The sequence below is a fragment of the Nematolebias whitei genome, chromosome 3, assembly GCF_014905685.2.
Source record: "Nematolebias whitei isolate Nwh7 chromosome 3, NemWhi1, whole genome shotgun sequence".
Lineage (NCBI taxonomy): Eukaryota > Metazoa > Chordata > Actinopteri > Cyprinodontiformes > Rivulidae > Nematolebias > Nematolebias whitei.
In genome coordinates, this window is record NC_056500.1 from 50,885,922 (window position 1) to 50,901,780 (window position 15,859).

General features: G+C 42.3%; 1 protein-coding gene across 1 annotated transcript in view; it reads right to left on the bottom strand.

The window, feature by feature from the left end:
* Positions 1–15,859, bottom strand: part of herc2 (HECT and RLD domain containing E3 ubiquitin protein ligase 2) — a gene marked incomplete in the record, with an annotated part of 472,599 nt that overhangs the window by 73,526 nt on the left and 383,214 nt on the right. The window contains 11 exon segments of the mRNA XM_037698316.1: positions 118–295; positions 439–653; positions 797–1,111; positions 1,187–1,342; positions 1,424–1,549; positions 2,058–2,176; positions 2,337–2,495; positions 2,623–2,754; positions 2,850–2,957; positions 3,052–3,205; positions 3,293–3,484. Coding sequence (XP_037554244.1) covers positions 118–295; positions 439–653; positions 797–1,111; positions 1,187–1,342; positions 1,424–1,549; positions 2,058–2,176; positions 2,337–2,495; positions 2,623–2,754; positions 2,850–2,957; positions 3,052–3,205; positions 3,293–3,484 — 1,854 coding nt within the window.

A 15,859-nucleotide genomic window follows, 5' to 3' on the forward strand; every position in this document is an offset into this window, starting at 1 on the left:
ACACACACACACACACACACACACACACACACACACACACACACACAAAGAGTTAAACATATGACAAGAGCATAATATATGGAGAGTTGTGAAAAACTGAGCAAAATGATCACAAACTAGTTTTGGTTTAAGTTGGTCCTCGCTGTCTCCGTGGCCCAGCCTTCCATAACGACCTTTGCCCCAGGTGAAGAGCTCACCGCTGGCTGTGATGCAGGCACTGTGAGCACCTCCAGCTGCAATATCCACCACTTCTATTCCCCTCAGGGACTCAATTACACGAGGACGGTCACAAGGGCTAAAGTTAAGAGGAATCCCAGTTATAACAATAGCTCAAATATTTACATAGCTTTATTCCTTAAATATTGATACGAGCTTGTATCATGACTTTAAAAACAGAAAGTAGAATTTAAAAGCATTCTTTATTTGCCAAAAGTTTACCTTCTGTTTCCATGACCTAGTTTGCCATCCTCAGCCTCTCCCCAGGAGTAAACTTCTCCCTCAGAGGAAAGGGCCAGGCAGTGCTTCCCTCCTGAGTTCACCGCCACCTTCCTGATAAAGACATGCTGGATGGACTCCAGTAAAGTTGGAGTGGACACAGACTCTGTTCCACCAATACCCAGCCTGCCCCCTGCTCCATATCCAGTTGCATACAGCTAAAAATCAAATAAAGCAAATGTATCACTTCACATTTCTTTGGTCCATTCATTGGTAATCAGTATTCCTGCGAAAGAGCTTTGGACAAAAAAATGTGCAGCAAAGATCATATCATGTCTGAAGGTATGAACTTATTAGAGACCTTTCCATCAGCAGTGACGGCAAACAGAGTTTGTTCTCCTCCGATAAGCTGTACTGGTCTCAGTGTGGCGAGAGCTTCAGTGGGTGTAGGAACTTTGACTTTTGCCCCCTCTATACCCCCCAGCTGCCCCCTGTGGTTGTGGCCCCAACCGTAGATAGTACCACTCCCTCCAGCAGAGAGCGTCCAGTCATCTGGGCGTCGGTTCATCCACTGGACAAGCTGCTCATCGTGCTCACGCTTGAACAAGTCATGGCTTTCATGTAGTCCATTCATGCTTTCGTGATCTGCCATGAGCTCACATATTTTCTTAGTAACCTTTGAAGGAAAAAACTAAATTTCAGAACTTGTTTTGGGTAAAAGCTAATGGTTGTCACAGACAGGCACACCTACCTCATCTAGGAAGATTCGTGTTAGGGAGGTTCTCTTATCAAAGGCCACCGCCACCCTGGAGGCTGTGCAGTATCGACGGAACCAGGCCCACTTATGTGTCTCAGCACAGCAGGGTAATGTATCGAGCTCCAGGTCACAAGCTAGAGCAACCAAGACCTGAACAACAAATTTGTCTCTGTGAGAAATAATAAAATCTTTAAACATTTAAGAAACTCCAAACATTTATGCGTTTTATACCTTGAAAAATGGACTGTGAAGCAGCTGCTTGCCTCCTCTGACTATGGGGTCCTCATACTCATACTGCCTCTGCAAAGCCTCAGGAAGTCCTTTTACAAGAGCAGCCAGAGCACTGCCTGTAAAACTCTGGAAGAGCATAAGATATACATTAGAGTTAAACATACAGCCCTTGTTTTTCTAAACTGGGGCTCTGTCTCGTTTATTCCTGATTTTATTTAGTTTCTCATTTTTCTCATTCATAAGAATAAGTTAACTTTGTACAAGTAAAGCAAGATCGTAAGTAAACAAACTTTGGGCAAGATTAATGTCATTAATTTAAGAAATAAACAGAGAAAATCAAACACCACTAATAGAATGCTTACAATGAACAAAATTAACAACTGAAGGTGACAACGTTAACATAAACAGAGCAGTCACTGAAATGACACAAGTGCGTGTCTACTTTATGTGCTACACATAAAATACTGTTAACACAGCTAATATAGGCACAACGCTAAACTAAATTAACCACCAAACACAAAAAAAACACGTCTATATTGGACACAGTGATTCTATAAATTCTGGTTATACAGTGGGCAATTCAACTGATTCAATTTAAGATGAATGTCAACAGGAAGTCTGACTCTGTACTCACAATGGACCGAGCCTCTCCTTCGCTGTCTCCTAGCAGCCTGTTTATATTGATGGACTGCCCATACTCTGTGGTCAGAAGCTTGCGGAGCCTCTGCAAGGCCCACATTCTGTGTCCAGCAGCTGAACGTGATAAAATATTAATATCTCACTGAGAAAATTACCTTTAACATCAAAAATATTGTTTCAAATACACTTAAAAATAAAAGTTGTGGTTAATTCTGTTTTCATCTACACTGCATTTAATAATAATTATGATAAGATTCAGATTATCATGTAATACCTAATGCACTGAGCTGGGCACAAGCAGCAAGAGAAGCAGCTAGGCGAGGCACAATGCTCCTGTTGGATGCAAAGTTCAGCCTGAAATCCAAGAGGCATGTGACCAAGTCCATGGAGGGGCAGGACAAGATACAGCGATCAGATAGCAAGTCTTTGGGGCCTACAGAAAAACAAAGCAAGTTAAATGTCACAAACCACAGCAGCACTTTTTATTTATCAATGAAATGGTCGTTGGCTAAAGAACAAAACTAGAGTGAAAGCTTTGGGACATGTGCCACACAGCTCACCAGCTGCAGGCATGATGGGGTAAACGGTGAAGCGCCAACCCCAACCATTAACTGAACCATCACTTGTAAACTTCCATTTGAGCTCATCTCCTGGGATCCTTAACTCACTGGACCAATCGGACCACTCTCGACCTCAAACACACAAATCAGGCAACAACATGAATTCTTTATCCTCTTTGCATATATTGTATTTATAAGTATGGCATACAGTGTCTCCCTCTCATCACCTGATCGGACAGAGACAACCCTGTTGGCTTCATCCATGATTGTTAGTGGGTCGTGGCGCCTCTCAGTTGAACACTGCCGGTCAAACTCTATCCTTAAACCCTCAGCACCTACAGGAAAAAAGAACATTTGACATACTTGAAAAAGATCAGCCCCTTCCACAGAACTCAATCTCAATGAAACAAATGCTTGGTTTATTTTTACCTGGGATCTTCACGGTGCCGCTGGTAGATGTGTCATCAGTGTAAGGATGGCTGCTCTCTACAACTGCTGGCTGGGAGGACAGCCTACCACTCTGTGAATCTGTGGCAACGTCTTCCAATTCAGTGACACACAACTCCAACAGCATGTCAGCAACCTGTACAGCACAGAAACACAAAGATGACAAATGTAAGGATGCTGCAGGTCGGCACATGTCTCCCTGTAAAATATAACAAAATGTTACCTGTGGGTATGCTGTACCCATGCCTGATAGCACAGAAGACAGCACCTCCTTGCCTTTGTCCCCAGAGCGACAAGACACTGCCAGCTTCAGCAGGTCCACCATTACTCGAGTATCATCAGGCACAAGCAGACTTGTGAACTCATCCAGGTACTGAGGCTCTGGACCAACAACTTTACTCTGGCTTTCTGAGTCCTGAGATAAGAAACAAAACAAGACTGATGGCTGGAGTTAATGGCACAGTGTAAAGTACACATTATGAATAGGCTACTTTCTGGTTTAAAGATATAACATGGTGTTAAAAGTTATGGTGTACCAATCTTAAGGTTTAAATTCTTTATACTGAGACAGAAGATCAATGCTGAGTTTTCTCCAGTCATCTTGTGCTCCCACTTTCCAACCTGTTGCTGCAAGCTGTAAAGTTTGTTGTCATACTACTCTGCAAGAACAGAAAAGTGTGTTCATTTACTCGAGGTGGCAAGAGCAAGAACTAAGCTTGCTGGCCAAGACTATTTATAATTCAGGACACTCAGGTGCAGAATGATGGGTAAATAAATATCCTATTATTTGTCTACCGCAATTCTCTGGCTTTAAAACACACCTGTCTCTAAGCTGCACTTATTAAATATAAGATAAATTCATAATTTTGAGCATTAACAAGACACTCCGGTTATTTAGCTGCGGGTATACACCATTCATCGTCAGGATCTGTGCCCCCAGCCTGCGTCGGCAGTGTGCTGCTTTCTTGTTGTAGTACAAGAATCAGCCAGCAGATGGTGTTTCACAGAAACTTGTTTTCAATACACGCTCAGACTACAAGATCGTCACAAGTCTTCATGAAGCTTCGCTGTCTTGACTCTTGGCTACAACCATTGTACCTTCAAAATGAACACAATAACTATCTAAGCATAATCACTGGACAGAACAGTGCCAAACACCTACGTAACTGAAATTATTTAAAAATTATTTACTAGTAAATACTACCCAGAAGTCTTATCGAGGTCATGTGATTGGAAGTCAAATAGTACCAGTGGAATGTGGTTAACAGTCATTAAATTAGTACCATTGATTTTTATTGGTAAACACTTTTGTTAACAACCGCTGTTTTGGTAAATGGACTGCACTTATATAGCACCTTTCTATCTTATTTCAAGATACTCAAAGCACTTTACAATACAATCTGTGCCTCATTTACCCATTCATACAGCTCTATACTAGATCTCTACAAAGCTAATTGAACAAATCATTCTAATGAGACTAATCAGTGCTTTAGATCATATTTCATACACTGATGGGACACACATCAGAGGCTATGAGGGGTTCAGTGTCTTGCCCAGGGACACTTCGACATGTGACTGCTGGAGGATTCGATCCCCCAACTCTTGCAATGGAGGACGACTGCTCTAACCACTCAGCCACAGCCTCCCCAAATGCGTTTTGAAATGTACTTTCTAAATAAATTTGATGTGATTCTCCTCAGCACTGCTCATATGAGGAGAGGAACAGTCCCTCCCTCCCGTTGTCTCCTCCTGTTGTTCACCGCTTGGTGTTTGGATGAGAGTTTAAGATGAGATCCCGGTATTTAAATACATATTTACAGACACAGAAAGAATTTTAAAACCTATACAGTATTAAAACATGTACCAGACTTGACTGCTTTTGCGTCTCCAATCCTGACCATCAACACTTTGATGCAGCTGTTTCCTCCTGGACAGCTTTTAACATGAAAACTGCATCATAAGAAATTCTCCGTGCGTTTTCCATCATCACTGAACAGGTCTGTGCATGAAGCGCGAAATCTGGTAACAACACGGGAATGACCTGAAGAAATTAATTCACGTCTATGGTCCTCGAGAGTACCTCGTTGGTCTAGACTTCTGGTCACAAGGTGACAGAGTGGGTGGAGTTACGGTTGGGTAATTAAAACTGAGCAAAATGCTTTGTACATCTGATTACCAGAGGGCATTCTGTCTGTGGGTGCTGGGAGCCACGAGCACCCAGCTCTGTCAAAGGAAAATGTTTGTCAGTGGCAGGAAGCTACCAAGAGAATCAGAATCAGAATAAACTTTATTGGAATTGCACCAAGGTACAACGCGAATATGTATGTACAGTCATCCGAAAGATGGGCGGAGTGCATGAAGCTGCAACTGTAGAAAGCGCGGCCATTTTATCCTTATCAGATAATAATGTTAGATAGGAAAAGGGGGAGAAACATGAGGGTAGATAGTGGTATTACAAAAAAAGATCTTTCACATCTTGTCTATCAGGACACGATTTGAGACATCAGAAAACTCTACCAGCAGCTCAATTAAAACATGATTACATTTGCATCTGACATTGAGGTGTTGAGATTTGTCCATGAGCGTTTTTTCAGATCAGCCACAGTTTCTGAAGATGTTCCAGCCAGCAGTTCTGATAAGCTTGCACAGAAAGTTCTCAGGGGGGGGTGTAATAGATGAAGCTTTTGTCCTTGGGTACTCATGTCCCAGGAGAAATTTGATAGTCGGCCTGTCTCCAAGACCGTCGGGAGTCAGATTTAGATGAGCTTGATTCTTGTTTTTTCTTCAAACAGACAGATTACTTTTTTCTTCAGCCTTGAGTCCATCTGGGCGTTCTGGTTCCAAAAAGCCTAATTGTGGGATTCCATTCCACTGATCCATGCTATGAGTCTCCTTCAAGGTCGAACCCACCACGCTGACGAGTCCCAGAAGCCGCAGGTGGCCTGCGATTCTCAATCGCCTCCACCTTATGGTTTAGCTCGTAAACCAGACAATTCAAAGTTCCCACAGCGTGGACCAGACCTTCACACCGACTTGGAAGCTTTTCCATGGCCGAAACTGCTGCCGCCGTCTTCTTCAAAAGTCGGTAAAACAGAGCCCCGCCGATGCCAAAAAGCAGAGTCCCTGCTATCATAAGTCCAAATATGTGAACGTCTTCAACATCCTCCTGAGACAGAACTGAGAGGCACATCATCTGTCACACTCTCCACGAATCCATGACGTACCCCACAGTGTGCGTCTCAGCTGGACACGCCAGTTCTCCAGGACCTTGTCGCTTTGATGAAAAAATCTTATCAATAGAGTTGAACGCCCACAATACCAAATCCATAATCTTTTAATTTATGACAGCAGGAAGTCTTTCAAAATAAAATATAAAAATATAAATATTGAAAATTATGAAAAAAAAAAAACATTAATAAGACACTCCTGCATATAAACCACGGAGGTACAAAGTGTGAAGAAAAAGTAGCGGCTTGTACACTGGCAATTATGGTACTTACTCAAATAAGCCACTCTGAGGACAAGAAGATTTTTAACCAGTCTTTACTGGCAAGGGTAAATGGTCACAGATGTACAAAGTTATATGCTCAGCGCTTCTTCATGAGAATCTGCACCGGACAGTGTGAGAGCAATGTTTTGATAATACACGCTTATCAGACAGAGCCAGGCTTCCCAGCTTACAGACTCTGAAGCGTTCTTGGAGTTATCAGGTGCGCTGGCAGTCTCCTCTCTGAAGAAGTTGTGAGACCCGTCATGATCTTATGGTGTCCTGTGCTGTGCAGACAATGTTAGCTGCAGGAAACCACAGGTTGTGAAAGCAAGCACTGTGTTGGCAGATGGAAAGTCTCTTAGGGTGCATTCACACCAGACCTGTTTAGTCCGCTTTAATCAAACTATAGCTTGTTATCCTAGAAATTCCGGTTCGTTTGGGGAGGTGTGAACGCGCCATCGAACTCTGTCACAGAACAAAAAGGTGAACTCTGGCCCGGGCTAAAACCTAGGTCTCGGTCCGGTAGAAGAAAACTCCAGCGTGTTTCGAGTGCAGTGTGAATGTAAACAGACCGGGCCCCGCTCCACAAGCAAGAAGTGGAGTACAGCGCAGGACAAACACACACACATTTCTCTTAGCTCATATGGAGCCGTCAGCTGCCTTGTGTGAAAAACAATATTCTCCGTGGTCTTCTGCTTCATCTTCTGCTCATGCTGAGTCCATTTTTGAAAAATGACAAAATATAACTCCTAAAACTGATAAAACTTGATGCCACTCAGTTTTTGTTTTTATTTCCAGAAGATGAAGAAGAAGAAGAAGTGTCTTCAGAGATTTTAGTGTCGTTTCTTTCAGTATGCTGGTGAAGATTCTCAGTCATCCAGGACATGATGAATTCAAAAAGTGTTCAATACAAAAACAACTGGACTTTATTTGTAACAGAAGACGTTTCGCTCCTCATCCGAGGAGCTTTCTCAATTCAAAGAGCAGAGAGTGAGAGATACAGGTTATAAGGCTGAGTGAGATAAGACACACACACACACACACACATAAGACACACAGACACATATGTAGATTGGCAGTTCACACCTAAACACCTAAACACCTTAACAGTAAGAGTCTTTTGTTCCTCTAATTCACAGACGAGGCCCCTTTGTTTCCATCAGGTGTGAAAGCCGGCTGGGAATCTGTTTTAAAGTTGCATTATGTGTTTTTGAAAGTGGGAATCTGAGGCCTCCTCCTCCTCTGTTAAGAGACGGCTTTTCTCTTTTTACATAAATCGCTTCCTTCACCCCCCTCTCAAACCATCTGTGTTCTCGGTCCAAAATGTGCACATTTTGGTCCTCAAAAGAGTGTCCCTTATCTGTGAGGTGGAGGTGAACAGCTGAATCTTGTCCAGAGGATGTGGCTCTCCTGTGTTGAGTCATGCGTCTGTGAAGAGGCTGTTTAGTTTCTCCAATGTAGAGGTCTGGACAGTCCTCGTTGCACTGGACCACATACACTACACCACTCTGTTTGTGTATAGGTGTTTTGTCCTTAGGGTGGACCAGCCTCTGTCTGAGAGTCCTGCTGGGTTTGAAATGTACTGGGATCTTGTGTTTGTTGAAGATCCTTCTGAATTTCTCTGATACTCCAGCAACATAAGGGATGACAATGTTTTTCCATCTGTTGTTCTCCTTTTTCTGTTTATTGGTGTGTTTTGTAGATTTCCTCACTGACTTGACAAAAGCCCAGTTAGGATATCCACATGTTTGAAGAGCTTCTTGAACGTGTTTCTGTTCCTTTTCCTTACCTTCTGTCTTCGTGGGGACGCATTCGGCCCGATATTGTTAAGTTCTGATGACAGAGAGTTTGTGTTCCAGTGGATGGTGGGAGTCAAACAGAAGATACTGGTCTGTGTGGGTTGGTTTTCTGTAAACTTCAATGTTGAGGCTGTCCTCTCTCTCCATCTGAACCAAACAGTCCAAAAAAGGCAGTTTGTTGTCGTTTGCATCCTCTCTGGTGAACTTGATGTTGTTATCGACCGAGTTAATGTGTCTGGTGAACGCTTCTATTTCCTTGGCTTGGATTTTGACCCAGGTGTCATCCACATAACGGAACCAATGGCGAAACGTCTTCTGTTACAAATAAAGTCCAGTTGTTTTTGTATTGAACGCTTTTTTAATTTCTTTCAGTAGTTCTTGGTGCAGCGCCCCCACAGGCGAGCGAGGGAACAGGTTGGTTCAACAGGTTGGCTCGACTGCCCAGTGCAGTGTGAATGCAAACGCACCAGCTCAAATGTAAACAAAATGTCATGAATACTGGTCCCCAACCGAACCGAGTCTACCGGACTATCAGCTGTGAAAACAACTTTAGGGTGCATTCACACCAGCCATGTTTAGTCCGCTTTAATCAAAACTCTAGCTAGTTTTCCTAGGAAGTCCGGTTTGTTTGGGGAGGTGTGAACACGCCATCGAACTCTGTCACGGAGCAAAAAGGCGAACTCTGGCCTGGGCTAAAACCTAGGTCTTGGTCCGGTAGAAGAGAACTCCAGCGCTGTTCCAGTACAGTGTGAATGTAATCAGACCGGGCCCCGCTCCACAAGCAAGAAGTGGAGTACAGCGCAGGACAAACACACAATTCTCTTAGCTCATATGGAGCTGTCAGCTGCCTTGTGTGAAAAACAATATTCTCCATGGTCTTCTGCCTCATCTTCTGCTCATGCTGAGTCCATTGTTGAAAAATGACAAAATATAACTCCTAAAACTGATAAAACTTGATGCCACTGCATTTTTGTTTTTATTTAAAGAAGAAAAAGAAGTGTCTTCAGAGGTTTTTGTGTCGTTTCTTTCAGTACTTCTTGGTGCAGCGCCCCCACAGGCGAGCGGGGGAACAGGTTGGTTCAACAGGTTGACTCGACTGCACAGTGCAGTGTGAATGCAAACGCACCAGCTCAAATGTAACAAAATGTCATGAATTTTGGTCCCGAACCGAACCGAGTCTACCGGACCATCAGGTATCAACCTTAGCCCCTTCAAATGTGTGGGTCAGCCAATCACAGATAAGAGATAAACTTTAATAATACAAGACAGCAAAGTGGGAAGTAGTCAGTTCAGGTGGAAGAGGAACACGGTTGTCCTGGCCAGCAGACTTAGTTCTGATCTGAATAGGATTTTAAAGAAAGAATAATCTAGCTGAAATAGGAGGCAAGAAGCAAGAACAGAAGATACCAGAGGAAATCTAGTTCAGCTCTGTAGTACATGATCTCCCATCAGCAAGACTGACCCAGAACAAGAGGAACAAATCTCAGATTGAATTTAATTATGCTGATGATCGATTTCAACAAAAGGCTGCAGGAATGACTTTCCTTTTTTCCAGAAAAAACGATCCAAATGGAATTGGAGGTAGGAACAGCCATTTTGAACCTCTACCCCCGATTAAAAAAAAACATTTACAGGTTGTATTTTTGGGCTTTTCCAGGGACAGCACAGAGATTGCTTGGGGTTATTTCATTGATAAAGGAATTTTGAAATTTTACTTTCATTTTTTTAAATGTTCTTATTTTTATTTCCCCCCACTTTTACTCTTGTTTTCTGATTTTTATTTTTAATCATTATAACTGCAATTTTTGAAATTCATTTGCTTGCATTGCTGGTTGGATTTTGGAAACTACCAAATGTAACCTTATGCAAATTTATGATTAAAACCGCAAAGCAAGAAAATCATTGAGTGTTGGACAAATTTTCCTGATGGCATCTGAATGATACATGCTTGCTGCTGAACTTACTCAGGAAGTGTGCTTGGTTCTGAGATTTTGGGAGGGTTTTAACGGTTACTTAGTTGGATTTTTGAACAGCATCCCCATATGGCCAACTTGTCCTGGCCTAGGAAAATTACCAGGTCTTGTACTAGTTGCAAATGTCATTTAGAGAAAGAGCAGCTGTTAATGTGGGATACCTTATAGTAAATTTGGGGTTACTGCTACTTGACTTTAGGAGATGTGAGGTGAAATAGGGGTGCGTCCTGCAGATGAAGGTTGTTAGTGCCTGGTCGAATCTTTCTCAAACCCAGTCTAAGAGGGCCTGATCATAGTATTGTTTGGATAATAAGAGTCGAGGGCGGGAGGGATTACCCTATTTTGACGGAGGGCTGGAGGGGTGATGCACCCTGGGACAAAGACAACTCACACACATTAATTTAACATTAGTTGGTGACAAACATCCATAAACCTTTACCAAAAATCCCTTGACACAGAACACCTGAAAAGTTGTCATAGTGAAAACATCTTCACTTTTCTGCATTATCTATATCTCGATAAACTCATCAAGAAAGGTGCTCAGTTCTGGGAGTGGACTTGCAATGTCTGACAGAGGTGTCAGAGCAGAGGATGCTGAGGAACACGTCACCCCCCCTGCATGACACCCTGGACTCACTGCAGCACCTTCAGTCGTAGACTGAGACCACCGAGGTGCTCCACAGAACAACACAGGAAGTCCTTCCTTCCTGTGGCTATTAACATTTTTTAACTCCTCCCCTTTCTGCACATAGGACAATAAAATTAATCCTGTACCACAATAAACAATTTAATGTTTACACATTTCACGCATGTCTGCACCTGACCTGTTTAGATCTTAATTGCTGGTATTTTTTTATTCTGTTATTTTTTATATTCTCTGTTATTTTTATATCTTGTGTGATTGTGTATATTCCTTTGTACTGAAACTCTGGCACAACAATTTCCTGCGGGATCAATAAAGTTCTATCTGATCTCATCTCAACATCTGTTTTTGTTTTTCACGCAGCCCTGCGAGAGAGAACAATTTTTTCGGTTCTTGCAGAGTATGTAACCGTCTAAAGTCTTCTGGGAACATGGGCAAAGTCAAGGAAATTCTCTTAAAGATTTCCCCTGTTGCTGCTTGAAAATACTTCTGTGGGGGTAAATCAAATAATCATGCTTAACCATCCAGAGTAGAACCCATTACTTCTTTCAGGCTAGCTTTGCTTAGAAACAAATGGTTGCAACAAGCTACTGATGAAATCATCTACTGCTAAAATAGTCTCATTATAACTCAGCTAATTATTTAGCGAACATCAACCTGTTAGTCCAACAATTGTCAGTCAGGTCATCTGGACAGTTTCTTTTTTGCTGAAACGTTTCACCTTCCATTCAGAAAGCTTCATCAGTCAAGGAAACACAACATTAAACCGATTCTTCCCCCAACAGCTTACTCCATAGTGGAACAAACCAGTTATGTTGGTGCTAAGATGATCTCTTTGGCACGCCCCTTCCTCCAGTGCCAGCCCTCTTACTTGTCGACAGTCATATTTGGGGGCATGCCAAAGAGACCCTCTTAGCACCAACTCAACTGGTTTGTTCCACTCTGGAGTAAACTGCTGGGGGAAGAATCAGTTGTGTGTTTCCTTGACTGATGAAGCCTTCTGGATGGAAGGTGAAACATTTCAGCACAAAAAAAAGAAACTGTACAGATGACCTGACTGAAAATTGTTGGATTGTATACCTGGATTATTGAGCATGGACTTTGTTGGATCAGCCTGTTAGGCTCACAGAAGAGGACTAATATTCTGCACATATAGCACCTTTTAATTTACAACTATCACTAAATGTAGCTAGTGATTTTTTATTTTATTTTTAGGTCTTCCACCACTGTATGTTGCATCTATTTGAAAAAAATCACAATACCTTAATACACTTCAAAGTATGCTGGTTCATTGGGGCCGAGTTTGATTTTAAAATTAATCTTAATTGTTGTAACGGTACTTCAGCCTTGGTTTTCAAAATATCAAAAACTGACAGATTATAAATCACTGCCATGATCAAATAAAATATCTGACACTGGTGGCACAGTTGATGGAGCTGTTGCCTCTCAGCGAGAAGGTTGCTGGATTGAATTCTGGCCGGGGGCCTTTCTGAGTGGAGTTTGCATGTTCTCTCCGTGCATGTGTGGGTTTTCTCCAGATACTCCGGTTTCCTCCCACAAACTAAAAACATGCATGTTAGACTGATTGGTAACTCTAAAGTGTCCTTAAGTGAGAGAGTGAATGGTTGTTTGTCTCTATGTGTCCCTGTGATGGACTGGAGACCTGTCCAGGGTGTACCCCGCCTCTCACACAGCGACTGCTGGATATGGACACCAGTGATCCCCATGCCCCGGAAAGGATGAAGCGGGTAAAAATAATGGATGGATGGATGATTTTAAACAGCGACTGTCAACACATGCACTCATGTTTTTTCCACTCTCCTGAAGTGTATCTAATAGTATTTTTTAGTTTTTTTTTTTCATTTACACTTTATTTATACAGGTAGTCTCATTGAGCCATGAGAACTCATTTTCAAGAGAGACCAGTTTTAGGGAGCAGATGGGGGTTAAGGACCTTGCTCAAGGGCCCAGAGTGGGACGAATGAGGGTGGGGGCAGGTGTGGGTGCTTCACCTACCCCACCCACATTTTTGATGTCGGTACCAGGGCTTGAACCGGTGATCTTCCGATCACAGGCCCACCTTCTCTAACCTCTGTGCCACCACTCCCCCGCAGTGTATTTTAGTATAGTACTATTAGTATACAGTAGTCCCTCGCTACCTTGCGGTTTGTTTTTCGCAGACTCGTGCTATTGCGGTTTTTCAAAATAAGATTGGACATGACACACAATTGGCTAATTGATGGATGAGCAGTACGATTGGCATGGATTTTTTATTTAAAATGAATTATTTTAAATAATTTACACCTCCTGCACCTCTGTGCAGCCCACACTGCAGGATAGGCTTCATCCTTCAGCTGATCAGCTGTTCTGCATGAAGAGTGGAGAAGTGGGCGTGGCCAAGAAGGCTTGCAGGTGGCTGAGAGCAGGGAGGCACAGAGAGGGAAATCATGACATTCTGTGCTCTTTTAGAGCATCTAGAGTTTAGAAACACTAGCTATGTTTACATGCGCAATTTTTTTGACCGGATTGAACTGTTTTCAGATTAAATAATTCAAATGTATTGTTTACATGGGCACAATCTGTTCATGACAAGCATTTACATGCAGCGGGCTTTGTTCAGAACAGAAGTACTGACATGTGCAGAGTGGTAAACTCTTCTTAAAAAAAACCACAGAAGAAGAAGATCTACTTCCGGTTTACATCCGGGATGAACGTAAACAAAGCTGAGCAACAAAAATGGACCCACGACAGGTTTTAATATTGGTGGAGACGTTGCTGCACTCCCTGACTGAACTATGGGTGATACAGATCATTCTGAGCTCTTTCAAAGTTTCTAGTAGAAATGTTGTGTCTCGTACCGACCAGTTTTACTTCCACGACATGATATTATTAGCGTTAGCCAGGTGGAAATGACAAAGTGGCACATGAGCAGTCAGGTCAGTTTTTCACCATCAGATAAAAATGAACAGATCAAGTGTTACATGCACACAACTCGGATTATGAATAGGCGTGAACCACCCGTTTTGTTCTGATCACAAATGATTTTGGATCACGCTGAATAAACAAAAAATAACCTGAACAGGGCGTTTACATGACACGTTTTTATTCTGAACGGTCGTTTGATCCGATTATTTATGTCCATGTAAACATAGCTACTGTTTAAAATATTGCAAGGGTTTAATTATTATATTGTTTTATTATTATATTGGAAGTGTTTAAAGTGCTTTTATAAATAAATAATTATATATATACACACACACACTATATATATATACAGTGAGGAAAATAAGTATTTGAACACCCTGCAACTTTGCAAGTTCTCACACTAAGAAATCATGGAGGGTCTGAAATTTTCATCTTAGGTGCATGTCCACTGTGAGAGACATCATCTAAAAAAAAAAATTACAGAAATCACAATGTAAGATTTTTTAATAATTTATTTGTGTGTTACTGCTGCAAATAAGTATTTGAACAGCTGCCAATCAGCAACAATTCTGGTCCTCAAAGACCTGTTAGTCCTCCTCTATAACGTCCACCTCCACTCCACTCATTATTCTAAATTAGAAGCATCTGTTTGAGGTCGGTAGCTGCATAAAGACACCTGTCCACCCCACACAATCAGTAAGACTCCAACTACTGACATGGCTAAGACCAAAGAGCTGTCCAAAGACACCAGAGACTAAATTGTAGACCTCCACAAAGCTGGAAAGGGCTACGAGGCAACTGCCAAGCAGCTTGTTGAAAAAAGATCAACTGTTGGAGCAACTATTAGAAAATGGAAGAATCTAAACATGACTGTCCATCTCCCTCGGACTGGGGCTCCATGCAAGATCTCACCTCGTGGAGTATCGATGATCCTAAGAAAGGTGAGGAATCAGCCCAGAACTACACGGGAGGAGCTGGTCCATGACCTGAAGAGAGCTGGCACCACTGTTTCCATGGTTACTGTGGGTAATACACTAAGACCTCATAGTTTAAAATCATGCATGGCACGGAAGGTTCCCCTGTTTAAATCAGCACACGTCCAGGCCCGTCTTAAGTTTGTCCATGACCATTTGGATGATCCAGAGGAGTCATGGGAGAAAGTTCTGTGGTCTGATGAGACCAGAATAGAACTTTTTGGTCTTAATTCCACTCCCCGTGTTTGGAGGACGAAGAATGATGAGTACCATCCCAAAAACACCATCCCTACTGTGAAGCATGGAGGTGGAAGCATCATGCTTTAGGGGTGTTTTTCTGCACATGGGACAGGACGACTGCACTGTATTAAGGAGAGGATGACCGGGGCCATGTAGTGAGAGATGTTGGGGAACAACCTCCTTCCCTCAGTTAGAACATTGAAATGAGTCATGGCTGAGTCTTCCAACATGACAATGACCCGAAGCACACAGCCAGGAGAACCAAGGAGAACCAAGGAGTGGCTCCGTAAGAAGCATATCAAGGTTCTGGAGTGGACTAGCCAGTCTCCAGACCTAAACCCTATAGAAAATATTTGGAGGGAACTCAAACTCTGTTTCTCAGTGACAGCCCAGAAACCTGGTTGATCTAGAGAAGATCTGTGGAGGAATGGACCAAAATCTCTGCTGCAGTGAGCACACCTGCTGAAACACTACAGGAAACCTTTGACCTCTGTAACTGCAAACAAACACTACTGTACCAAATATTAATACTGATTTTCACAGGTGTTCAAATACTTATTTGTAGCAGTAACACACAAATAAATTATTAAAAAATCATATTGTGATTTATGGATTTTTTTTTTTTTTTTTAGATGATGTCTCTCACAGTGGACATGCACCTAAGATGAAAATTTCAGACCCTCCATGATTTCTTAGTGTGAGAACTTGCAAAGTTGCAGGGTGTTCAAATACTTATTTTCCTCACT